The sequence below is a fragment of the Megascapheus bottae genome, chromosome 3 (genome assembly GCF_031878675.1).
Source record: "Megascapheus bottae isolate mThoBot1 chromosome 3, mThoBot2.hap1, whole genome shotgun sequence".
NCBI lineage: Eukaryota > Metazoa > Chordata > Mammalia > Rodentia > Geomyidae > Megascapheus > Megascapheus bottae.
Window position 1 is genome coordinate 89,487,306 of NC_143511.1, and position 26,775 is coordinate 89,514,080.

Sequence of the window (26,775 nt, forward strand, 5' to 3'; positions counted from 1 at the left end):
TGCCTTGAGCAAAAGAGGTTCAGGGACAGGGTCCACGCCCCGAGTTCCAGCCCTAGGACTAGCAAAAATAAAAAGTAATTAGGAGCAGAGTTCACAGAAGGAAAAACTTGTTCCCAAGGTATCACAATCCCCCAAACCCATTCTGAGATCTGCCCATAGCCAACATGACCAGAGGGCTGTGACCAGATGTCCATGATGCTGAAGTGGCAACACCTGCCCCAGGCAATCCAGAACATAGGACTCAGAAGGCACGGACCATCCTTGCTGGCACTCAGGCACACCAAGACAGGAACTAGGAAAAGGGTTTATTTATTAAAGAAGTCATCTGTGAATCACTCTGGTTAAATTAGCACACTTGACATAACACTTTGGATTGGAACATGCCTTCTTTCAAATAACAGGTAGGCTCCATAAGCAAACACCTCCAGGTCAATTCAAGTAGCTTTTCAAGAGCCACCAGAGAACCGGGAGGGAGCGATCGCCCACCCCCTCCCAGTGCGACAGCCACTTTCTGTAAACACGACACAAGCCAGGATGCGGCCTTACAAACCACCAGCGCAAAAGTTGGTGAGCATGGGGTCAGGGAGGAAGAGCCACAGCTCTGTGATCCAGGCGCAGGTGCTGAAGCGGCTTCTAGACCAGGTCCCCCGGGCCCTCTGCCCCTGCCGGGGAGGCCGCTGAGGCTGCACAGCCACGAGCCCCAGTAGGCTCCCTACGTGCGGTTTAGCGTCTGGAAGATTCTGGAGATCTGCAGCATGACTGGGCCCGTCTCTGGGTCATTCATCCACTGGGTGCTGTTAAGTGGGTTCTCCAACATGTCTTCAAATGCTGTGGGGAGACAGGGAGCTGAGCACCAGTGCTCCAAGGCACGGGCACCAGGGCAACCTTCCTCTGACAGGCCTCAGGACAGGGAACTACTGCTGAGGCTAGTTTGCAGCCACAACAGACAGCACACTCTGTCAAAGCAGAGCGTGGGCTCCATCTGACAAGGTGGCAGCTTGCCTGTAGGCTCACCAAACCTCAACTCTGCAGAGCTATATGACAGCTAAAGCAGGACTCGAAAATCCCACCTTGTTGGGTGCTGCTGGCTCACTCCTAATAATCCCAGATTCCCAGGAGGCTGTGATCTGAGGATCATGACTCAAAACCAGCCTGGGCAGGAAAAGCCTTGTGACTCTTACTGCTAATTAACCATCAAAAAGCTGAAAGTGGGGCTGTAGCTCACAGCCTTGAGCAAAATACTAAGGACCAGTATCCAGGGCCGGAATTCAAGCCCAGTATCAGCTTAAAATAAAAGTAAATAAATAACCAAGAAACAACTTTTTGAACAAAAGGTAAGCAGAAAGCCCTTCTAGCCTATGCCCCTGACAGGACCTCTGCCTCCTAGGACCAGAGGCCATCTCTCTTGGGAGACTCCAATGCCTTCAAACCTAGTCTAACTATGCAGCCTGCAAGAAGCCCCATAATATACTCTGAGGCATGAGGATGAAAAGGCTCAGAACAGCACTGTCAGACAGAGGAAGAGTACAAGCCATGGTACAACACTGGACTGAAGCTTTACAGACTATCACAGAAACTGCTGAAATATAGTTCTGTGTAAGTCAGAACAAGAGACAGATTGTAGCTAGGCACGGAGCCTCACGCCTGTAATCCTAGCTACTCAGGAAGCTAAGATCTGAGGATCAAGGTTCAAAGCCAGCCCGGCACAAAAGGACTTGAGACTCATCTCCAATTAACCCCTAGAAAACGGGAAGTGAGTCAGAGACTGCAATAGTTGCCTTGTATGTTTATCCTCGGACTCAATATCCATAGATTCAACCTAACTGAGGACTGAAAACGCTCAGGAAAGACGAGCTGTGGTGATGCATGGCTATCCCCAGCACCCAGAGGCTGAAGTAGGAGGGTATCCAGTTTGAGCCACACTACTTAGGAGACTGAGATGTGAGGATCACAGTTTGAAGCCAGCTTGGAAAGTCTATGAGAGTCTTACAAAAAGCTGGAGAGAGCTGTGACTCAAGTAGTAGAGCTCTAGGGAGTGTCAGGTCATTAAGTTCAAACCCCAGAACTGCCACACACATGGGCTGCCCCCCACACACAGCCTAGTGGTAGAGTGCTCGCCTTGCATGCACAAAGCCCTGGGTTTGATTCCTCGGTACCACATACATAGAAAAAGCTGGAAGTGGTGCTGTGGCTCAAGTGGCAGAGTGCTAGCCTTGAGAAAAAAGTATCAGTGCCCAGGCCCTGAGTTCAAGCTTCACAACTGGCGGAAAAAAAAAATTGACACATACAAAACCCCATCTACAAAATAAGACAAAATACGTTCCAAGGGGGAAAAAATTCCTCAATTCCTCCCTCTCTCTCTCTCTCTCTACACACACACACACACACACACACACACACAGAAGTACAGAAAGTGCGGGACAGAGAGTGAACTAATTAATATAGCAGGGATGTTCACTAGAAATGCTAGAAAAGAATTATTCAACTTGGGAAGGAGGGAGGGCAGGGGGGAGAAACTGGGAGAAAATGAGGAAGGGGTGACACTGTTCATAAAGGAAATATACTCATGACTGAACTTATATAACTGTAACCCCTCTGTACATTACCTTTACAATATTTTTTTGGAGGGGGGCGGTCCTGGGGCTTCACCTCAGGGCCTGAGTACTGTTCTTGGGCTTTCTCAAGGCTGTATCTCTACCATTTGAGCCACAGCACCACTTCCAGCTTTTTCTATGTATGTGGTTCCAAGGAATCAAACCTGGGTCTTCATGCATGCTAAGCAAGCACTCTACCACTAGGCCAAACTCCTAGCCCTTACAATAAAAATTTTTCAAAACACACACCCACACATACAGACAGACTTTTCTTGTCATCGGTTTCTAACTACTACCAAATAATCACTATTTATAACATTACACTGAACACACATGCGAGGATGTAGGTGAGCCAGATGCAAATCCTAAGCTATGTATGGAAGACACTTGAGCATCCTGCAAGCAACCTGGATATGAAGGGATGATTACATCATGTTTTTAAGCTGAATGGTACATGCATGGCTATGGTTTTATCATTCTTTTAGTTATAAACATCAAGTATTTTTATATATTACTATATATTATGATAAAGAATTAAAAAATAAGTCCCTTGCATATAATAAACACTCCCTCTCCTCATGCTGTTGGTCACCAGTTCCCTCAGAAGCCTCCCCACCATGAGTGGGGCCTGACTGCCAGACCCTCGGTGGCTTAGGCAGGGGTGCCCTGTGGGTGCCCAGGGCACCAACACACCTCAGTGACACCTGGGCTATGGAAGGAGCCCACGCCTAGCCGGGGTGGCCTAAGCAGGAGTGTCCATGGGAGCCGCCCACCATGGCCCAGCACTTCAGCCTGGCTCAGAGGCCTCTATGTTCTGTCTCACCTGCTTCAGCCTAGAGTTGCACACATACCTAGCAGGGTCTTAGGGTTGGTCAGTCCCAGCTGCACCACTGGGTTGTCTAGGATGGCCTGGAAAAGTGGGCTGCTGGGGTCGATGCCCTGGTCCAGCTCCTCAGGGGACGGCTTCCGGTCCCCAAGCAGCCACTCGCACTGCAAACCCAAGAACAGCAGAGTGGCTGTGAGCTCCTCTGAGACACACTGGTGTCAGCCCCGAAGGGGACCTGCCCCTTCCTGAGGTTCACTGTGTAGAAGCTCCCTGCCTGGTACAGAAGCCCTAGCTCATGCTGCGCCATGCATGGGCGGGCCAGAAGGAGAAGGAAGCACCATCCCGGCTTTCTCAGCAGACCTGACCTCACAAGCTGTTAATTAGTCACTGCGACATCTCTGGTCACAAATCCAACACCGTCCCAACACCCTGGTTTGTTCTAGGAAAACCTCACTGTCTAAATCCTTCCAAAGCCAAGGAGCCTAGAGAGCCTGTCATCTCTCAACTGAGCCTGAACTCTAGCCACACATGGAGGAGCCCCCCCACACCCCCAGAGCCTTTCCTGGGTAGCGTGCCTATCAGCAGCTGGCATATGCTCCTAGCACTAGGCCTGTTTAGTAAATGAACTGACCACACACATTCACACACAGGACAGTGGCTTGGGATACTATCCCCACGTGTGCGTCCTTTGAAGCATCTGCCACAGTGGTGCCCCTCACAGCAGCACCACCAACTGCACATCGGAGCCCAACACAGATGGTCACAGGCCACGTAAGCATGTGGGACACACACAGGCACAGGCTGCCCTCCTGGTACTCACAGCAGCGTTCTGCTGGTTATTGTTCACTCTGAGGGCATCAATCACTTCCTTCTCATCGAAGCCCATCTCCATCAGGGAAATGACAGCCTGGAAGGGAACCAGACAGCCTGTTAACACCACAGCACAGGACATGGCAGCCCACAGGGAGCTGCTTTCGTACCAGCACCTTGGCAGGTGTAGCATTTTCTACCTCAAGGTTTTCTCATTACAGCACAACAGGTGTCACACCTCAAGCCCTTCCAGCACAGGGCCTAGGAGCACTGTCACAGAAGCCCTGTCAGATGGGCATGCGAAGGAACCTCAAGTCACCAGGGAGCACATGCAGGGACACATGCTCACCAGTCAACCTCAGCGGCTCCAGGTTTGTCCCAGTGAGCCGAGGGAGGTGGCCCACACCACCCTCAACAGCCACATGGGAACTAATAAAAAGTTAAGTACATAAATGAGACAACCAACAGGCTTGGAGAAATCTTTGCCAGCCATATATCTGACAAATGAGCTAAAAAAAAAAAAATTTAACTACCCCCCCCCCCAAAAAAGGCAAATCAATAAATGGACAAAAGAGCTAAAAAGAGACTTCTTGAAAGAATGGTTGGTTATAAGACATGAGGAAAAACTTGACAGCCCTGGCCATAAAGAAAATGCTAATCAAAACAACTTTGAAATTGTAATTCACCCCAGTTAGATCAGACAGCATTAAGATTTTTTTTGGGGGGGGGGTCCGGCTTGGGACTTGAACTCTGGGCCTAGGTGCTGTCTCTGAGCTCTTCAGCTCAAGGCTACTGCCCTACCCCTTGAGCCATAGCGCCACTTCCAGTTTTTCTGATGGTTAACTGGAGATAAGTCTTATGGACTTTAGTGCCCAGGCTGGCTTTGAACGGTGATCCTCAGTTCTCAGCCTCTTGTGCAGCTAGGATTACAGGTGTGAGCCACCACACCTTGCTAGTACATTTTTTTGCCAGTCCTGGGGCTCGAACTCAGGGCCTAAGCACTGTCCTTGGGCTTTCTCGGGGCTAGAGCTCTATCACTTGTGCCACAGCACCACTTGCGGCTTTTTCTATGTATGTGGTACCAAGGAATCAAACCTGGGTCTTCATGCATGCTAGGCAAGCACTCTACCACTAGGCCAAACTTCTGCCAACATCAAGATTTCTTTTCTTTTCTTTCTTTTTTTTTTTTTTTTTTTGCCAGTCCTGGAGCTTAAACTCAGAGCCTGAGCACTGTCCTTGGACTTTCTCAAAGCTAGAGCTCTGCCACTTGTGCCACAGCACCATTTCTGGTTTTTTTCTATGTATATGATACCGAGGAATCAAACTCAGGTCTTTGTGTATGCTAGGCAAGCACTCTACCACTAGGCCAAACTCCCGGCAAATTATCCAGATTTCTAACAACAAATGCTGATGCGAATGTGGAGAAAGAAAGAAAGAAAGATTAAAAAAAAAAAAAAAACTTCACTGTCAGTAGGAGTGTAAACTACTAGAACTCCTCTGGAACTTCCTTATGACCCAACATATCACTCCCAGACATCTACCCAGAACATCACAGGCCAGGATACTGTAAAGACACCACCTGCACATCAATGTTCACTGCTGCACGATCCACAATAGCCACGCTATGGAGACAGCTCAAATGACTTTCAATAGATAATAAAATGTACAACAATGTACAACAATGGAATTTTACTCATCTACTGGAAAGAGTAAGATTATGTCATTTGCAGGAAAAATGGATGGACCTAGAACAAATCATGTTACATAAGGTAAGCCACCCTCAGAGAAACAGCACATTTTCTCCCATATGCAAAAGCTAGATCTAAAACACAACTGGACATGACAACCTACACAGGATTCTAGGATTCTAGTCAGACTAAAGGAGGTTACCCTTAAGAGGAGGAACCCAAAGGTGTAACACCTCTGAACATTTAAAATAGTATTTCTTTTCTTTTTTTCTTTTTCTTTTTTCCCAGTCCTGGGCTTGAGCTCAGGGCCTGAGCACTGTCCTTGGACTTTCTCAAGGCTAGAGCTCTACCACTTGAGCCTCAGCACCACTTCCGGCTTTTTTCTATGTATGTGGTACCGAGGAATAGAACCTGGATATTCATGCATGCTAGGCAAGCACTTTAACCACTAGGCCAAACTCCCGGCCTTAAAATAGTATTATCAGGGACTGGGATGTAGCTCAGTGGCAAAGAACCTGCCTAGCAAGTGCAACATCTTAGGTTCAATCCCCAGTACCAAAAAAGAAAACACACACACAAATAAATTAATTAAATAACATGCTGTTTATCTAAACTAATTTCAGGAAATGGAAACATGGGGGGGGTGCTGTTTTTGTTTTTTATTGGTCCTGGGGCTTGAACTCTGGGCCTGGGCGCTGTCCCTGAGCTCTTTAGCTCAAGGCTAGTGCTCTCCCACTTTGAGCCACAACTCCCCTTCCCATTTTCTGGTGGCTAATTGGAGATAAGAGTCTCATAGACTTCAGTGCCTGGGCTGGCTTTGAACAACAATCCAAGTAGCTAGAATTATAGGCATGAGCTACCACACTCGGCTTATTTTTATTATTATTAATATATATTAAAAAAAAGTTTTGGCCAGTCCTGGTGCTTGAACTCAGGGCCTGAATAGTGTCCTTGGGCTTTTTTTTTCCCCCACAGTACCATTTCCAGCTTTTTCTGTGTATGTGGTACCAAAGAATCAAGCCCAAGGCTTCGTGCACGCTAGACAAGCACTCTGCCAGTAGGCCACACTCCCAGCCCTAAAATTCTATTTTTAAAAGAAGAAGCGGGCGTGGTGGTGCATGCCTGTCATCCTAGCTCCTCAGGAGACTCAGATCTAAGGAGCAAGGTTCAAAGCCAGCCCAGGCACTAAAGACCATGAGACTCTTATCTCCAATTAATCACTAGAAAATGGGAAGTGGGGCTATGGCTCAAAGAGCTTGGGGACAGCACCTAGGTCAGAGTTCAAGCCCCATGACAGACAAAAAAAGAAGAGGAGGAGGAGGAGGAGGAGGAGGAGGAGGCGGAGGAGGCGGTGGCGGCGGAGGAGGAGGCGGCAACAGCAGTGGCAGCCGTGGCGGCAGCAGCAGCAGCAGCCATTGAACATCAGTGCCTCGTGCCCATAACCCCAGCCTGAGATCTGAGGATTACCGTTGATGGCCAGCCCCGCAGGGAAGTCCACGAGCCTGTTACCTCCAATTACCCATCAAAAAGCTGGAAATGGAGGGCCGGGAGTTTGGCCTAGTGGTTAAAGTGCTTGCCTAGCATGCATGAAGACCTGGGTTCGACTCCTCGGTACCACATACATAGAAAAAAGCCAGAAGTGGTGCTGAGGCTCAAGTGGTAGAGCTCTAGCCTTGAGGAAGTCCAAGGACAGTGCTCAGGCCCTGAGTTCAAGCCCAGGACTGGCCAAAAAAAAAAAAAAAAAAAAAAAAAAAGCTGGAGATGGAGCTGTGGCTCAAGGGGTAGAGTGCTAACCTCAGGTAAAAGGAGCTCAGGAACAGTGCCCAGGCCCAGAGTTCAAGGCCCAGGATAAAAGAAGGAAGGAAGGAAGGGAGGGTGGAAGGGATAGGAGAAAAGAAAAGAAGCAAATTAATTTTAACTTAATTATTTTTAATCGGTACTAGAGCTTGAACTCGGGAGCCCTTCCTTTCTCAAGGCTAGTCTCTACCCCTTGAGCCACAGCTCCATTTCTAGCTTTTTGATGGCTGACTGGAGATAAGAGACTCATGGACTTTCCTCTGGACTGGCCTACAACAACACTCCTCAGATTTCAGCCTCCTGAGTAGCTAGGATTTTAGGTGTGAGCCACCAGCACCTGGCCATAAAAAACCAAAAACCAAAACACTTTTAAATGTTACCAATTAGTTCCTAAGGAAGGGAAAATGGAAGCGGCAGAAACAAGGAACAGAAAGCTGCCTAGTGAGTATGTGGAGGAGGCGAGGCAGCCTTGGGAAGGGAGGGGTATCACAGTCACAAACACAAAATGGGCAGCCTTTGGCCAAGGGAAGCACTGAGAGCCATGCTTAGAGCTAGGCCAAGACAAGTAGGTGCCTCGGTATCTATGGCTCCTGCAGAGACACAAGGACAGCTAATGCTGCGGGGGGGGGGGGGGGGGGGAGCAGTGCCACACTGGAACAGTCAGCTAAACACTGGCCCTGGCTGCGAGCCTACTCAGCACTATAGAGGCACACCAGAGTGACCCTACATGGACACTGCAACCTGGCCACAGGGACTCCCACAGAACAAGCCAAGCCACAGACAGCATCCTATGCGAAGAGCGGGAGAGCATGCAGCACTGGAGGGAGCCCAACAGCGCTTTAATCTAAAGGCAAGTGTGAGGTCCAGGGGGGCTAAAACCCCAAGCAGCACATGAGAGAGTCAATACAGAACAGGACGTGTAAAGACATTTCCAGGAAATGGCAGGGGCCACACCTGGGTGCTGGGGGGTGGCTGGCTGACAGAGGGCAACTGTCCCCCAGACCACAGGTCCTACCCAATGGCCAGCCAGCCAGACCCACACCCACACCCTTACTAAGCACCTTGTGCGGTGCTCCTCCAGACAGCAAGACTTCCCACCCAGCCCCAGGGCCACCGCCACCGCCACAGTGCGTGGGCTACTGCGAGGTCTTCCAGAGAGGACACACGCTGACCGGCCACTGAGTAGAAAGAGCCACATGGACTTGAGAGGAATGTGCCTGGCCCCTGTGTCCACAAACTTCTACCCCCGCTCCCCTGCACACAGTCATCGCCAGGCCCACAACGCACCCGAGCATCAGCCCGGAACTCCCTTTTCCTGCGAATCTTCTTGAAGATTTCTGTGAGCTCATCCCGGGCCTCCTCCTCTCCTGCACTAGTCCCAGCGGCCTCAGGGGCAGCAGCAGCCACAGTACCTGCCCCTGCCGGGGAGGACTGGCCAGGAAGAGGCGTGTCGATGGCCGGGTCTTCTGCATGCTCAATCAACCACTCCATGGCCTGAGGTACTGACATGCTGGAACAGAAATAGAGGTTCTTCCCATCCCCACAAGAAAGGCCTGGGCCTGCCCACCCTGGGAATAAGAAGAGACCCTACAATTCAGCAGTTGGCCCTGGACCCACCCACCCCAGGACTAGGACTAAGAAGAGGCATTATTATTCAGCAGTTCCACCAGCAATGGATGAGCTCAGAGATAGGAACCTCCATACAGCCCTTGCCTCAGCCACCAAGACCCAGGCCAAGCATAAACTGAGGCAAATGCTCAAGGAAGATGGGGTCTAGGTCTGCAGCATGAAGAACCACCCCTGCTCTCCTGCATCTTCATATCAGATCTGATCAAGGAAATGAAATCATGATCTCAGCAGGTAAAGTGCTGCTTTGAAAACACAATCATATTAGAAATGACTCAAACAAAGGGTTTAGAGGGCAAGAGGTAACCCTATAGAATCTATAAGAACACAGGGAGGGAGGAACGGAAGAAGGGAACAAGGGAGGGAGGGAATGAGAGAGGGAGGGAGGGAATGAGGGAACAAGGGAGGGAGGGAGGGAGAGAACGAAGGAACGAGGCAGGAAGGGAGGGAGGGAGGGAGGGAACGAGGGAGGAAGGGAGGGAGGGAGGGATAGAGGGAGGGAGGGAACGAGGGAACGAGGAAGGGAGGGAGGGAGGGAGGGAGGGAGGGAGGGAGGGAGGGAGGGAGGGAGGGAGGGCAGGGAAGCAGGCAGGCGGCCCCAACGCACTGGTTCAGCCTGAGGGCCTTGGAGGCTCTGCTCTCCGGGAAGCCCATCTCCGTGAGCTGTCGAAGGGCAGCCTCATCCACTCGCTCCTCCTCATCTTCATCCAACATAGCTGCAGGTCAGAGAGGAGACCCTGCATGAAGGGGTGCCCAAGTCCAAGCCCCAGCCCATGTGAGGCCAAGATCCTCCTCTGCCACACATCCCTGCGACTGTGTAAAACCTCAGCAAGCCTGAGCCCCAACATGACACAGCAAGCAGAAACGAAATCCTGAGACGCCCCCATTTTGATGCAAGGGCTGAAGACACCACTTGAGGGAGCAGGCAAATAGACTCATGCCAACAGTCAGGACCTGTCTCATACCATTAGCCTTCTTAAACAATTCCACTGCGTCAGGATTCAGTGCTAACAACTTCTGTGCCACCTCGATGAGAGACACCAAGATTTTCCGGAGTTCTGTCTGGAACTGCAGTGGAACAAAGAAAGATAATTTCTCTGGATGTCCAATGAACCTATGGAAAGGAAACCCCTAGGCACCCCAGAGCCAGCACTCCTAGTCTGCGAAGTCAGACCCTGCTGTCTTCTTCAAGGCCAGCTGAGCAGGGTTAGAAGCTGGGGCTAGGTCATTCTAAAGAGATGACACAACAAAGAAGGCCCCTCTCCTGCCTCCCTAAAGACAGCGTGCAGCTCCACCACCTAACAGCAACAGTGCATCACCCAAGATAGAGTGTGGACGCTATAACCTAGAACCCCTCCCACACTGGCTCACAACTGTGTGGCAGTGCTGGAGCTTGGGGAACAGCTGCCCTCACACCACATGTCCGTGCCCTTAAGACCCCACCTCGGGCTGGAGACCTAGAGGCTGGGGAGAGGGACTTATGTGCCATCAGCTAAAGAAGACTCCTAATTCCTGATCAACACACAACTCTCTAGAAAAGACCCCCAAAGCTTTGTTCCTAAAACCAACCAAGGCCTACAGCAGTGCCTACATCAGTCCAGGCCTGATGCAGCCAAAGGCCAGCCATCCTCCCATCCCCGTAGTGTCCTCATCCTCAATTGCCCATGAAAGCATGGGTACACTTCCTCCAGTGCAAAATAATTTGGGAATTCTGGCTGCTACTTGACAGCTTTTCCGAACTCAGGTCCAAGTCTTCACATTTACCCAGCCCTATGTGTCCCTTCAGTCTTCCTCAGGTATCTGACATGCTGGGGGTTTTGTTTTTAGGGGCATTAATCCTGGGGCTTGAATTTAGGACCTCATATTCTTGCTTAGCTTTCTTGCTCCCAGCTGGTACTCTACCACTTGAGCCATTCTTCTAGCCTAGTTGTTTTTTTTTTTTAACTGAGATGGAGACTTGGAGATTTTTCTGCCCCTATTAGCAAACCTCCAGGTCTCAGCCTCCTAGGAGCTAGGATTACAGCCATGAGTCACCGGCACCTGGCTACTGGCATATTGCTTACTTTAATGCTAGATTTACAGAGCAGTGTCAAAAGTAATAGCAGATTTCTGAACACCTTTCCCTGGCTTTTCCAGCTTTTTTATTTTGAGGAAGGCGTCTCTATGCTGTCCAGGTTGGACTCAAGCCCTGGGATCCAAGCCCTCCCCAGAGTGCTGGGACCGCAGGCAGGCCACAGCCAGCACAGGGCCCAAGCCCTTCTCCACAGCCTCTGTCAGCTCCTGCCAACACTCACATCTCTCATGGTAGTCTGGACTGCAGCTCGGTCTGTGCTGCAGGCAGGCAGGCTGGCTGTCGCCCGGAGGATGGCATCTTTGTCTGGAGCCTTCTGTTCTTGTTTCTTCTGCACAGAAAAGGATGAGAGTCAGAAAGGAACAGGGGAGTATAAGAAGCATGGCCTACAAACCTGAACAAACAGGGGGAAGTGCCCATCTCCTTCCGCTCCAGGGCTGCAGCTAAGCCTCTGAGCCCGGGGCTGGCACCAGAATCCTGCACACAGCCTCAGCAGCAGAAGCTGGACAAGACACACACTGCCCCAACCAGCTGCTACAAACCCTGCTGGTGAAGACAGAATTCGGTGGGGATGGGCACAAGAGGCCTTTGAGGATCCACGGGGCCCTGCAGTGAAGTTTGGAGGCTGAATACACATGTGTCTGTGCTTCTTCTAGAGCACCCTGATCAAAATCAAAGGCCAAGGAAGACATATGCAGAGAACAAAACAGGAGAAGACACTCCGGGAGGACGGAGGGGTCAGAAGTGGCACAGGCTAACGCCAAGCACCTGACAGGAATAGAACCCACTGGGGGAAGCCCACACCAACTGCTAGAACCACCAAAGATGGTCCTAGGAACCAGGAGGGGTGTTCCTCTGATGCACCTTTGGAGACCCAGCCTCGGGGCCACTCATGTCAGCAACTCTGCCAGGACAGACAGGGCAAACAGCTTGCCCTGCCTCCCCCCACCACACTGTGAGCTCAGCAGCTGGCACAGCCACCCAGGTACAAAGCACCAATCTTCCAATGGAAATGGACAGCCACAGTCAATGAGGATATGAGGAAAGCTTCCAAGAACAAAATACAAACAGGAAAAAAATAAAGGCACAAAAAGGAAGCTCTAGTGAGAGGAGGAGAACCTCAGAACCAGCAGGAGCCACACCCAGAGTATAGAGAGCACTGAACATGAGCCAGAGTAGCTTGGTGAAACAGCTACAGAATGGGTAGAAAGGTCAGGGAAATCTAGAAGCAGCCAATCAACCAACTAGTAATAGCTGCAGAAGGTGGGAGCTGGTGGCTCACACCTATTAACCTAGCTACTCAGGAGGCTGAGATCTGAAGATCAAGATTCGAAGCCAGCTCAGGCAGGAAAATTCGTGAAACTTTTTCTTTTAAATCAATGATTTTATTAATGTTCCTTAGAGACGAGAAATTCCAATGAGTGATAAACCTTTTCCATATATATGATCTATTGACTGGCACCAGAAATAGCAACTGAAACCCTTGCAATGAGTTTCACACTGACCCTCACTACTTCTGGTAAGCAAATAGTGGAATACTGTCAAGGATGCAGCTGGTGCATGTGCTCCATCTTTCCAGAAAGCATTGTTTACTCCAGGCTAATCATACATGTACGTAGTTGGTGTTAAACCTAAGTTTAGCTTACTAATTGCTACAGTATAAAGCCTTAAAAGGCAAAACCAGTTTTAGAAAATGGTGTTGGCAGTGAAATTCGTGAAACTCTTATCTCCAATTAATCACCCAAAAAACGGAAGTGGCACTTGGCTCAAACTAGTAAAGCACTAGCCTTGAGTGAAAAAGCTGAGGGACAGTGCCCAGGCCCTGAGTTCAAGCCCCATGACTGACTGCCCCCCCCCAAAAATAAAAACAAAAGCTGTAGAAAAATAATGGAAACTATCAAAAACAAGGCAGAGCCTATCATCCTAGCTACTTGGAGGGTTCAGATCAGGAGGGCAGGAGGAATAGCTCCTGGAACCCCCTGCTTAATATGTATCCAGGAGCAGTGGTGCAAGACTGTCATTCCAAACTACTTGGGAGGCGGGGACTGGAAGGACAGCAGTCCAGGCCAGCACAGGCAGAAAAGTCTTTTGAGATTCTGCTTCCACAGAGGGAAGCTGGATGTGGCAGGGCTTGCCCACTATCCTGGCAACTACAGGAAACCTAGAAGTAGGTAGATCACAACTCAAACAGGTGCCCAGGCAGGAAGCAAGACATCCTAAAGATGACCAGTGAGCAATCCTTTTTCAGTCCCTAAGCATGATGATTGGGTTCTTATATGCTTGTATGGCATGTGCCTCCCTCTAAATCTTGTTACGACATGGGCATATTACCCATCAGACGTGAAAGAAAACCTAATAATAATCAGTGGGAATCATGGTTGAGATGCATGGTTCAGTGGTGGAGTACCAGCCTCGTTCACCCAAAGTCTTGAGTTTAAAACTCCAAGACTACCAAGAAAAGTTAAATTTCTAGAATTCAAACATTTGAATCTCCAGAGTTACCAGCAGACACAATAACATGGAAAGACCTGCACCAGGGGTACAGGTCCACGCACACGTCCACGCACACACAGATAAGGTCCACAGGAAGAAGGGAAAGGGAGGAGGGAGATCTCAGAGACACTGCCAACCCACGGACAGGAAGTAGAATGGAAGGCCTCCCGCATGGAAGGAAGCCAGGCTTTGCCACACCAAGTGCAGCAATCTTGACTGTCCCAGGGAACAAGTAGAGCACATTCTGGAGGTGTCTGTGGGGGTCATGAGCAAAACTCCAATCGGCCAGGTGCAGCGGCTCACGCCTGTCATCTTAGCTACTCAAGAGGCTGAGGTCTGAGGGTCAAGATTCAAAGCCAACCCGGGCACAGAAGAACCTGAGACTCTTATCTCCAGTTAGCCTCTAGAAAATGGGAAGTGGTGCTATGGTTCAAGGGTAGGGTGGTAGCCTTGAGCTGAAGAGCTCAGGGACAGCGCCCAGGCCAAGGTCAAGCCCCTTGAACCACAAAAAAATAAAATAAAAACTGAACAGAGTACTGGGAGATGGCAGACTGTGGACAGTGAGGCCTGGCAGGAGGAAGTGGACAGCTGAGGATGCACTTTGGAAGGCTGCATCTTGGTCCCAAAGCCCTTCCCATTGTTCCTGTTAGCTTCCAAACTGCCATAGGTGAGCCATGACCTCATTGATCTAAAACAACAGAACCAATAAACCAAACAGTCACACTTCTGAAACCGTAAGACAAAATAAGCCCTTTAACCCTTAGAATTTCTGAGGTATTTTGTCACAGTAACAAAAGACGTGTCCAACACACTCAGAGAGTAAGGCAGGAAGACACACATTCCCTTAGATTCTGCATGGTCACACATACCCCTTCCTGCAGTTTCCCTGGGTGTGAGTGGGAAGGTTCCACCTTCGGGTTGCTTTATCTCCCCGCACAGCTGTCTGCAGAAAAGCACATGATGTACACTGGCCCTGATCTAGTCACTCAAGTCTTCCAACATGACACTCAACCCCGGGACACTTGCTGCTGTGAAGATGGAAAGGCTGCCTCGAGGGGCTGAGGGTGCCGGGAACCAGGTCCTCTCCCACAGCCTCCACACAGGGATGCAGGCCTTGGACAACATGACTCCAACTCAGACCCTCGACAAAGACCCCACTGATCCCTCTGGCCTAACTGACTGTGAGAAATACTTTTGTCATTTTTGTTTTATTTTGTTTTTGTTTTCTTACAGGATACGTTCAAACTGCATACTAGTTAAGTACTGTATTACTAAGCCACAAGCCCAGCCCTCATGAGTGCTATTATAAGGAAATTAAGTTGTGGCAATCCTCTAGGTGGCAATAGGAAACCTACATAGGATTCTTTCTTTTCTTTTTTTTTTTTTTTTTGGCCAGTCCTGGTGCTTGAACTCTGGGCCTGGGCACTATCCTTGAGCTTCTTTTGCCACATTTCCTACCCCTTCATATGATTCTAACTCAAGAGAAAGAAAGGCAGAAAGACCTTACTGCAGAGGCAGGAGGTGGACAGATGTAGGGACCAGAGTGCCTGGAGGTATACCTTTAAGGAAAAAAAGCATATGAAGGGCCGGGAGTTTGGCCTAGTGGTAGAGTGCTTACCTAGCATGCACGAAGACCTGGGTTTGATTCCTCAGAACCACATACATAGAAAAAAGCTGGAAGTGGTGCTGAGGCTCAAGTGGTAGAGCTCTAGCCTTGAGAAAGTCCAAGGACAGTGCTCAGGCCCTGAGCTCAAGCCAAGGACTGGCAAAAAAAAAAAAAGCAAATGAGGGCTTGAGTGGACAATGCATATCTATAATCCCGTCTACTTGGGAGGCATAATGGGGAATCATAGTTCAAGACCAGTCTAGTCAAAAAGTTCACAAAGACAGGAGCTGGTAGCTCAGCTTGTAATCCTAGCTACCTAGGAGGCTGAGATCTGAGGATCTTGGTTCAAAGCCAGCCCGGGCACTAAAAGAACGTGAGACTCTTATCTCTAATTACCCACTAGGAAACAGGAAGTGGGACTGTGACTCTAGGGGTAGGGTGGTAGCCTTGAGCTGAAGAGTTCAGCAGCAACGCCAAGGCCCAGGGGTAGGTCAGTAGCCTTGAGCTGAAGAGCTCAGGGACAGCGCCCAGGCCCAGGCCCAAGTTCCACAACCAACACACACAAAAAAATTAACAAGAACCTATCCCGACCAATAAGCTAGCAAGGTGATACATGTTTTTAATTCCAGCTATAGGAGAGACAGTAAACAAGTGGATGAAAACAGGCCCCCAGGGCCGGGAGTTTGGCCTAGAGGTAGAGTGCTTGCCTAGCATGCACGAAGACCCGAGTTCGATTCCTTGGTACCACAGGCATAGAAAAAAGCTGAAAGTGGTGCTGAGGCTCAAGTGGTAGAGCTCTAGCCTTGAGAAAGACCAAGGACAGTGCTCAGGCCCTGAGCTCAAGCCCAGGACTGGCAAAAAAAAAAAAAAAAAAAAAACAGGCCCCCAGCAAAAAGCTGGAGACACTATCAAAAAATAAAGCACCAGGCACTGATGGCTCACATCTACCATCCTAGCTACTCAGGAGGCTAAGACCTAAGGATCATGGTTCAGAGTCAGCCCAGGCACAAAAGTCCATGAGGAATCTTCCTACAATTAACCACCAAAAAAAAATGAGCTGTGGCTCAAAGTGGTAGAGCACTAGCCTTGAACAAAAAGAACTCAGGGACAGGGCCCAGGCCCAGACTTTAATCCCCATGACTGACCAAAGGTAGATAAATAGACAGACAGACAGACAGACAGACAGACAGATAGATAGAGCGAGCAAAAAGGGCTAGAAGCATGATTCAAGTGGTAGAGCAACCACCTAGCAAGGTCAAGGCCCTGAATTCAAACCTCGTACCACTCGAAACAAAAACAGAAAGGCAACTGGCAGACAACCTAAAACACATGAGCACATTATCAGTCTTTATCAATTCCATTGAAGATGATGAAAAAATTAGTAATAAATTCCTAAGAAAAGTGAAAGGTTAATGCTAGGAGCAATACGATTATATTAGAAGACAATCTTTTTGGCAGGGTGTCTATCTATAATCCTAGCTACTTAGAGGCTAAGATCTGCGAATTGCAACTCAAAGCCAAAGTTATAATGATCACTTTTACAACATATGACTCAAGTCTCATAGAAAACTACTGATTTCTATTTAAAAATCTGTATATTAATCTAGAGGCCTGGCTCAAGTGGCAGAATACCTATCTAATAGAAGGCCCTGGTACTATAAAGAAAAAACAAAAAAGAAAGAAACAGGAAGAAGAGAAATAAATTTGTAGTATTATTTGAATTTTTAGTATTTGTTATCTTGATTAAGACAAAATAATTCATGCCAGGTGCAGTGGCTCCTGTCTGTATCCTAGCTATTTAAGAAGCAGATCACCATTCAAGCCTATACATAAAGTTCAAAAAAGGCTGAGCCAAGTGCTTCTTATCTGTCATCCCAGCTCTGTGGGAATCATGGTGGAAAAGCTTACTGTCCAATCAAGCCTGGGCCCATTTTTTGAGACACTATCAAAAAAAAAAAAAAAAAAAAAAGAACTGGCTGTGTGTGGCTCAAGTAGTAGATTGCTTGCCTAGCATGCACACGCCCTGGGTTCATTCTCTAGTACCAAAATAAAGAAGGCAAGCAGTCACACCACTGTATCCCACAAGCTACCCACCCAGACTGCAGGGCTATGGTCAAACCCTGGCTGTTTGTACAAGTTAGGGTCCAAGATGAACACACAGGGTCAGAACTGTAACTTAAGAACCATGATCAGCCTGCAGCAATCCTCAAAAATGCCTGCCTAGACGCCAGCCAGATCTGCCTGAATGAATATGCAGCCTACCCCGATGGAGCCTGGTGTGGCAGAGATAAGGGGACCCTAAGCCCAGGGCACTTCTCTATCTGTACTCCTAGACAAGATCCTGCCATAGCCACTCTGTGCAGGCCACAGGTGCAGCCCTGAGAACATGGTGGCTCTTTTGCTGAGGTTAGCACTCCCCTGGCATTTCACAGCACATGTAGGAAATAAGGAAAAAACTGTTCTTTGAAGATGCTGTCTGTCCAAAACGGGCCTCAGCCTGTATTAGAGCACAAACATAAGGTCCATCCATCCAAGTATAAAACCTGAGAGGAGCATCCGAAAAAATAAGCCTGCGGGCTGGCCACCAAATAACTACTCGGTCTTCCTAAACTGCCTCCTTTATAGGGAAGCAGAACACAAATTGAGCTCATTAATACAAACTACAGGATGTCCAAGTCTGCCCTGCAAAAAAACGCACTCAAAACAGGCAACCCAGCCTGTGAACGGTGCAAAGCTGTGTGCTACCCTCCCTCTGCATGCTGATTCTGAGTGCAGGCCTTGGCAACTTCCTGCACACTTCTGTTGAGATGGATTTGTCTGGTGGAGGACAGAGAGGACAGGAGAATGTATAGATAAACTGTACAGCAGGAGAGGGGTCAAGCCTTCATCCTCATCTGCATCCAACACCACAGAGCCAGTCACTAGTTGGCAATGAGCAAGGGCAATGAAACGGGTCCAGCCAGGATGGAGCGCCCCTCATAAAGACAGCACCCGTTACAGTAGGGAGCAGTTGCTGGGGATTATGCCATTCTGTTGAGTCTAGTTCACAGAAAGCCTCTGCATAGTCTCAAATATAGGCAACCTCTACCAAGAAAAACCTCCAGTGAGAAACTTCCAAACTTACCTTTTCTTCTGCTGAGACATCAGCCATCTTAGGAAGTGGTGATGGAGCACGCTTTTTGATCAACAACAGAACATCTAGAAAAAAACAGGATTTATGTCTATCAAGCCAGTTAGCATTTCACAGCCATAATAACATACAGGAGACAGACACCAGTGATCACATGGATGATCCTAACTACTCAGGAGGTTGAGAGCTGAAAGATCACAGTGCAAAGCCAGCCTGGGCAAGAAAATCCATGACTCTTGTCTCCTATAAACTACTCACAAAAAGCCGGAAGTGGGACTGTGGCTCAAGTGGTAGAACACTAGCATTGAGCCAAAAAAGCTCAGGGACTGCACTCAGGCCCAGAGTTCAAACCCCAGGACCAACAAAAACAAAACAAAACAAACCATACAGGTTGCTAGACACCCTGTGGATAGAAACACAGAGGCTTACTCGGGTCTCTCCTAAACCAAGCATGCCCATTCTCTCCCTAGCTTTGAGATGTCTCTGTAACCCTGGCTGGTGACAGGCCCAGGCCAGGGAACAGTGACCGAGCAGCCAGGCCCAGCTCAGCTGATGATACAAAGAACAAAAGGAAATCATATAAAACTGTTCTTGCTTGTTTCCCACCCACCCACTCACCCCCAGTCCTGGGACTTGAACTCAGGGCCTGGGCACTGTCCTTGGACAATTCTGATCAAAGCTAGTGCTCTGCCACTTGAGCTATAGCACCACTCCTGGCTTTTTCTGAGTATGTGGTTCCAGGGAACCTAGGGCTTCATGAATGCTAGGCGAGAACTCTACCACTAGGCCATGCTCCTGGCCCAAAAACTGTTCTTACTTCTATAAAAGCTGAGATCTGAGGATTTCAGTTCAAAGCCACCCAGACCAAAAAGACCGCAGTGGAGTTGTGACTTAAGTGGCAGAGCTCTACCCCTGAGCAAAAGGAGCGCAGAAATGGAGCCTAGGCCCTGAATTCAAGCCCCAGGATTGGCACCCAGAAAAAAAAGGAAGAAATAGTAAATGCATCTCTAATATGCCTGAAATCACATCTCCAATCCAAAAATAAAGCCTGCAGAAGCTCCAGAAAGTGATTTTTTTGCTTTGAAACAGAATTAAAAATAAAACATGCATTTGACTTTTCTCTCCTTGCTCAATTTTGGTTCCTGCTATTTTTCACAAACATTCCATAACATCCACACTTTAAAAAAAAAAAAGGGTAAACAAAACTGGAGTTAATCTGCACTCTTGTTCATTTCCACCTCAGACCTAGTTCTAGACCAGTCTGAGCTACCAGGATATGGACACCAGCTGGCCTCCAAGGCCACCTTACCTTTGTCTTGGACATTTTCTTCCAGGATTGTTTTGGTGTCATTCAGCACCCTCTCTGAAGCAGCATGTATTAATTTATGATGAGTTATACTTTTGGGGTCTTCTAAACTCCCATGAGCACACTGGGGGAAAAACAATCCAAATAACATTTCTAAATAGAAAATAAGTCTTGAGGGATATGGTTCAAGTACATAATAGTCTTCTTAGTTTAATCCCAGGTACCAAAACAAAGGACAAAAGCTAGAACAGTAAGTCATAAGACCAGCAACACCACAATGACTGATGTTCCTCACGATGGAAGATGCTCAAGCATAGATGGACTCAATGGATGCTCTGTGATGACAGAAGCTGAGTGACATGTAAACACATCTGATCCCTTAGGCCCTCGGCAGTCACCCCAGCCCATAGCTGACTCCTGAAATGGGCAGCTCAGAGCGTGGACACGCTGACCCACAGACAAAGTAATGACAACCCTAATCACTTCTTGCAACTAGAAAAACTGAAAAGCGATTTTGAGATGAAAATAGACCCACTGCTTCCTGAAAACCCAAAGTTCTGGTGTGTTAGTTGTGCTCTTGTTCTTCCTTGCAGACAATGCTTACTGTACTCTTGTTCTTTCTTTTTTTCTGTTTAGCTGGAACTCAGAGCCTGGGCACTGTCCTTGAGCTTTCTTGCAGTTTGTTGTGCCCTTCTTTTCTTCCTTCTTTTGACAGTAGTGACTCTTGAACTCTGGGCCTGGGTGCTGTCCCTTAACTCTTCAGCTCAAGACTAGAGCTCTATCACTTAAGCCACAGCACCACTTCTGGCTTTTTCTGTATATGTGGAACCAAGGAATCGAACTCATGGCTTAATGCATGCTAGGCAAGCACTACACCATTAGGTCACACTCCTGGCCCTGTATTTCTTTCTTCTTTTCTTTCTTTTTTTTTTTTTCTAGTCCTGGGGTTGGGCTCAGGGCCTGAGCACTGTCCTTGGGCTTTCTCAAGGCTAGAGCTCCACCATTTGAGCCACAGCACCACGCCTGGCTTTTTCTGTGTATGTGGTTCTGAGGAATTAAACCTGGGTCTTCATGCATGCTAGGCTAGTACTCTACCAGTAGGCCAAACTCCCAGCCCTGTACTTCTTTCTTGCACACTGTATGCTCTTGCTCTTTCTTGCAGATACTGTGTTAGTGGTGTACTTGGTCTTCCTTGTTCAGACACATGAAAGGGAGTGAGAGACAGTAAAGCAAGAAGAGTAATAATCCCCCCAGAGTCGAGGAACTAGAACCTACCACTGAGCCCTGCAGTCTGCACAAGAGCAAGTGACTGGCCTTGCACTCCCTAGGCCTGCATGCTTATACTACAGACCCAAGTGCACACAGTTATGTAAATCCCCAAGGCCCTGGAAACCTATAACAGCCTGCCTGCAGCAGTGGAAAGAATAGCATATGTACCCCACAACCAACCCAGACTACAGGTGACTTAAGATGCCACTTCAATTGATACTGACTTCAAACTCCAAGAGAGAAGGAGGCCAGGAGTGTGGCCTAGTGCTAGAGTGCTTACCTAGCATGAACAAAGCCCAGGTTCAATTGCTCAGTACTATATACACAGAAAAGGCTAGAAATGGTGCTGTGGTTTGAATGGGAGCCTGGACAGACACTGTAAGACCCCTTCCAATCCAGTATTCAACATCAGCAATCTCAGAACAAATTGCTGGGTCCTGGCAGACACTGCTCATCATTTCAACTAGGATCCACAAAACAATGCATGGCCACCCAGAGTCTAGACACGCCTGTCTTTGGATTACAGACAGTGCCTACCAGCTCTCCGACTGCCAAGTACAGGAAGAGCAGGCAAGAGCATCATCCAACCTGTGCAGGCACCATACGGTGAAAGCAGGCACACTCTAACTCCAGCATGACCGGCACCAAGGCTGCTTGCTCCACCACCATCTATCAGCCCCACACAGCCCCTCACACCCATGAACCACGTATCACTCGAGCCAACAGTGCCATCTCATCTGCTGTCAGAACCTAGGGTGAGGACATGCAGTAGCTCACAGGTCCTTCTGCAGCTGTGCTACTTAGATCAGAGGCACAGTGACATCTACTCTGGGACTCCTCGGGATAGATGGCAGAGGATGCGAAAGGTAAAGAGAAGCCCAAGAAGCCAGGCAGAGAGCTCACTGGTTCTTCCACATTGTGGTAGGGCAGGTATAACCGGGCTGAAGGAGACTGGGCACCAGGCCAGGATGTACCACCTAGGACATGGGGCATGGGGTCTGGAGGCTTTCATGGTTGCCAGGCTAACCCCCACTAAGCTTCTCAAAGTGGGGCTTGAGACACCTTGCAAACACAACTGTTAACTAGGAAAGAAGAAATAACTAGGGCCGGGAGTTTGGCCTAGTGGTAGAGTGCCTGCCTAGCATGCACCAAGACCCGGGTTCAATTCCTTGGCACCAAATACATAGAAAAAAGCTGGAAGTGGTGCTGAGGCTCAAGTGGTAGAGTTCTAGCCTTGAGAAAGCCCAAGGACAGTGCTCAGGCCCTGAGCTCAAGCCCAGGACTGGCGCAAAAAAAAAAAAAAAGAAGAAACAACTAAAAGCACATACTTCCCTCTCCGCACTGGTGTTTATAATAACTGGAGTTTTCCATTCATCTCAGATTGGAAATTGTTTTGAAAAAGGATCATGAAGGTTTCAGGGGTTAAAACACCAACAAAACAGACAAAGGGTACACAAGGGGGAATCCAACCAACAGTAAACCACCTTCTTCCCACTGGGACAAAGCAGAGCCCCCAAACTCCCCTAGAACTTGGCCAAGGCTTTGCTGTCAGAGATACTGGGTGTGACTCTACAATTCTAAAATTTGTGACTAATTCTAGGCAATCAGAATCCAAACCTATAAAGCAAGTTTCCAAAAACAATCCTTACCTGGGTTCCCCAAACCCTGGTTCTGTACCATACTTCATGATGCCAATTCTGTCTCCTCTGCACACTGGGACATGCAGGCCAGCACTAAGGCAGCGAGTTCCCGGCGCCCCCTGAATCCATGTGACCCGCATGTCCCAGAGGAGCTGCAGGCTCTACTCACACTAGCTGCTGCTGTCCTGACAAGGGTAGGAGCTGAAGATCCAGAGCCTAGGAAACTTCAGCAGCCACATGTGGAGTTCTGTACTCTAACACTTTCCACCCAGAGAAACCACATCATGCCATGCTGTCATCTCAGCACTTGAAACCGAAATTCCGGGCCAACCTGGACTACCTTTTGAGGGCTAGGCAGGCCAGCCGTGGCTATGTAGTGAAACCCTGTTTCAAACAATAACAACAACCAGTGCTGGTGCCTCACACCTGTAATCCTAGCTACTCCAGAGGCTGAGATATGAGAATAGTGACTTGAAGACAGCCCATGCAGAACAACAGTCTGAGACCCCTGTCTCCAATGTACTACCCAAAAAGCTGGAAGTGGAGCTGTGGCCCAAACGGTAGAGTGCTAGCCTTGAGCACAAATGCTCAGGGACAGGGCCTCAGACCCTGAGTTCAAGCCCCAGCACACACACCCACAAAAAAATCCCTCCTCAGGCTGGGTACAGTGACTCATAACTGTCATCTCACCTACTCAGAAGGTAGAGATCAGGAGTTTGGCAGCTGAAGCAGGCCTAGACAAAAAATGAATGAGACCCTATTTCAAAGAATAAGGCAAGGCAGGGGTGGTGGTACACACTTGTAATGTCAGCTACAGGAAACACAGAGGTGGGGGGGATCATGGTCTAAGACCAAGCATGGGCAAAAACACAAAACCCTACTTGAAAAATAACTAAAATAAAAAAGACTGAAGGCCTGACTCAGGTGGCTCAAGTTAACCTTATACTATCATACTACAAGTCTAACTTAAATGCCTGTTACACAAAAGCTCACTGTGCTCCTTTCCTAGTCCTGAGCAATGGGAGCTGTGACCACCATGTGAACCCACTCTGAATAAAATGCAAAACCATCAACTCATTCCCTAAGGATTCTGAGAATCCAATCCCCTTTAACACAGCCATCTGCTCCCAGGAGTGTGGGGGAAAGGAAGAGGGAGTGAGCCACAGCAAGCAATCTCCCCCCCCTCCCCTGCAGAGTGGGGGAAGGACAGAGCAACCCCAGCACAGTCATGCACAGGAAACTCAAGCTAAGACATGTACCAGGCCTCCCTGCCTGCAGCAATATGACACGCAGGGACTGGCTTTCCAGGGAGACAGTCAACTATACAATTTGAAAGGTCACTTCCATTTTTTTGGTCCGTTGTGGGGCTTAGCTCAGGGCCTGCACGCTGTCTCTGAGCTCTTCAGCTCCAGGCTAGCGCTCTACCAGTCTGAGCCACAGCACCATTTCTGGTTTTCTGGTGGTTAATTGGAGATAAGAATCTCATGGACTTTCCTGCTTGGGCAGACTCTGAACCACAATCCTCAGATCTCAGCCTCCTGAACAGCTAGGATTACAGGTATGAGTCACCTTTTCCAACTAATGCAAGATAGATAGGACACGGAGAAAGGAACATGTTCTAAGGGCTCTCTCTTTAGGCATCTGTGGTGTGAAATTCCCCTATGGTTCAGAGCCTTCACACATGAAGAGACTACACAGTGGGATAAAATCTCAACTTAAAGGAAGATAGGACAATAAAAATCCAAATGGCATAATCTATGCCAACTGGAATAATAAACATGTGAATAAACTGAATATTAAAATTGGCTACTTAATCCCAAGCCCTCCTGAAACTATCTGTACCCCATTTGTTTCCCATTCCCTTCAAACTATCTGTATCTGATTTGTTTCCCATTCCCTTCATAATAAGCACCATAAGACTTACATCAATCCATGCCTCTACTGAGTTCAACTAAACGCCACTGACACAGGTGGCTATGTCAACCTGTCACAGTGACTTGGGTTGCTATATTTTCATTTGCTCCATTAATGTTCTAGATTGTTGGGGTAGGCACTCTGAGCCTATCCTGAAGAACCTATCCTGGGTGGGGAGATCCTTTAAATGAAGTACACAGCAACAGTGCCTGGCTGTGACAAAACTCCCATAGAGTCCCCAGCCTTTTAACTTATGCTATCATGGAGGCAAAAGAAAGATAAGCAAGGGGTCAGAATGCACCTGCCTGGAGTAGGACACCAGTGGCTCACACCTGTAATCCTAGCTCCTCAGGAGGCTGAGGAGGCAGAGAAGTCTGTGAGACTGTTATCTCCAATTAACCACCCCAAAAGAAGTGGTGGAGTTCAAGACATACAGCACTAGATTTGAGCAAAAAAGCCGAGAGACAGTACCGGGGCCTTGAGTGCAAGCCTCAGTCCCAGCATGCATGCATGCACACACACACGCATGCATGCATGCACACACACACGCATGCATACATGGACATACAATGTACTTTGTGCCTCTGAGCACAACAGCCTCTTGGAGGTAAACCACTGAGGCTAAGACACAGAGAATGCTCCTGTCCAGTGTGTTCCTGAGGCGCTTGCAACTGCAGTCCTCTCATGCCTCCTCTGACAGAGACTCAGTCCACAGTCTCTGCTCCAGGGGTGTGGACATGCTCTTTAAAGGTAGGCGACTCACACCTGGAGTTAGTACTAACTATGCAAGGAGCTGGGATCTGGGAAGGCACAGTTCAAAGCCAACCTGTGTAACTTGGGTATTAATGCCCTCAAGACTCCATCTCCAACTGACCGGCAAAATCTGGCCTGAAGGTGTGATTCAAGTGGGTAGAGCTCCCACCATGCTGCCATGACCAAAATGCTCAAGGACCTGTAACCCAGCCCTGTCCCCCCACACACACTTTACAAGCAATAACTGGAAATTTACCCTCAGACAACGGACACAATTTTAACACAAACTACCTAGCACCCCTATACCGCTCATGTAGCATTTCGCTATAAATCCCCACTAGGAGGTGGTGACTGCCTTTATTGCGGATCCCATAGTTAACACTTGATCGTGTCGAGCAAGCACAGTGCCGGGGAGACGGGCCCGCCCCACCTAACCGGAGTCCAAGACACAGAGACGAGTTTTAAAATCCAGTGACTTAGGAGCACGAGAGGCAGTGCGGGACTATCCCAGGCGGGTGACCCTCAAGGGCTGGGGACGCTTGTCCTGGGGCTTGTCCCCTGCTCCTACCGAGACGCTTGGCGTGGGTACAGGTCACTATTTTAAGTGACTCCAGCCACCGGAGACAGCTCCGAGCAGCTGGCTGGCAGGCACGGTGGCTCGGACCACAGAAGAGCCTCACCCCCAGAGCCAGCGAGCACGGACGCTGAGCCCGGGGCTGCCCCATCAGGACCCGGCCTCTCCCGGCCTCGGTTTCCCCGTCCTTTCCCAAGGAGTTGCGGATGTGAACAGGGAGGGTGGCGAGTCGAGCGCCGGGCTCAGCGGCCGGCGCGGGGCGGGCGGGAGGGAGATGGGAGAGGGGGCGAGGGCGGTGCGGCCGCGGCTCCCGGGGCCGGGCGGGGCCCGCTGGGCGGGCGCGGGCCGGGCCGGGCGGGCCTCCGCGGTTGGGGTCGCCGCCGCGGGGCCTTACGTGCTTGAGGCAGCGCTCCTTGAGCGCCTCCACCGCGGTGTCCTCGGTCGCCTCCTCCAGCCACTCGGAGCCGTCGGACGCGCAGACGCGCAGCCGCAGCACCGGGCCCGCGAAGATCTTCTCCTCCTGCACGAACATCGCGCCGGCGCCGGAGCCGCCGCCGCCGCCCGGACCTGCGCCGGCCGCCGAGCCCGTGAAGGTCACCGGGGCGGGCGGGCGGGGCGGGGCGGGGGCGGGGCCCGGCCGGCGCGCGCTCCTGTGCTGGCCGCCGCCGCCCCGCCCCG

The 26,775-nt window shown here is 49.4% G+C and overlaps 1 protein-coding gene and 1 non-coding gene across 3 annotated transcripts; one reads left to right on the plus strand and one right to left on the minus strand.

The window, feature by feature from the left end:
• Window positions 1-293: 293 nt before the first annotated feature.
• Ubac1 (UBA domain containing 1) lies at window positions 294-26,775 on the minus strand. 2 transcript variants are annotated; one of them, XM_090330915.1, is made up of 10 exons: window positions 26,492-26,765; window positions 19,951-20,071; window positions 18,636-18,709; window positions 11,636-11,743; window positions 10,307-10,409; window positions 9,949-10,057; window positions 9,003-9,225; window positions 4,241-4,327; window positions 3,446-3,584; window positions 294-828 (listed from the first exon to the last, which is right to left on the minus strand). In XM_090330915.1, the coding sequence occupies exons 1-10, from the start codon at window positions 26,627-26,629 to the stop codon at window positions 713-715; spliced, it is 1,218 nt and encodes a 405-aa protein (XP_090187041.1). In that variant the 5' UTR covers window positions 26,630-26,765; the 3' UTR covers window positions 294-712. The 2 variants fall into 2 exon arrangements, with proteins under 2 accessions (XP_090187041.1, XP_090187042.1); XM_090330916.1 differs by lacking the exon at window positions 3,446-3,584 and having other exon boundaries at window positions 26,492-26,775.
• Window positions 13,649-13,753, plus strand: LOC150066132 (small nucleolar RNA U13). The gene has a single exon (XR_016535057.1). It is a non-coding gene; the product is annotated as a small nucleolar RNA U13 (small nucleolar RNA).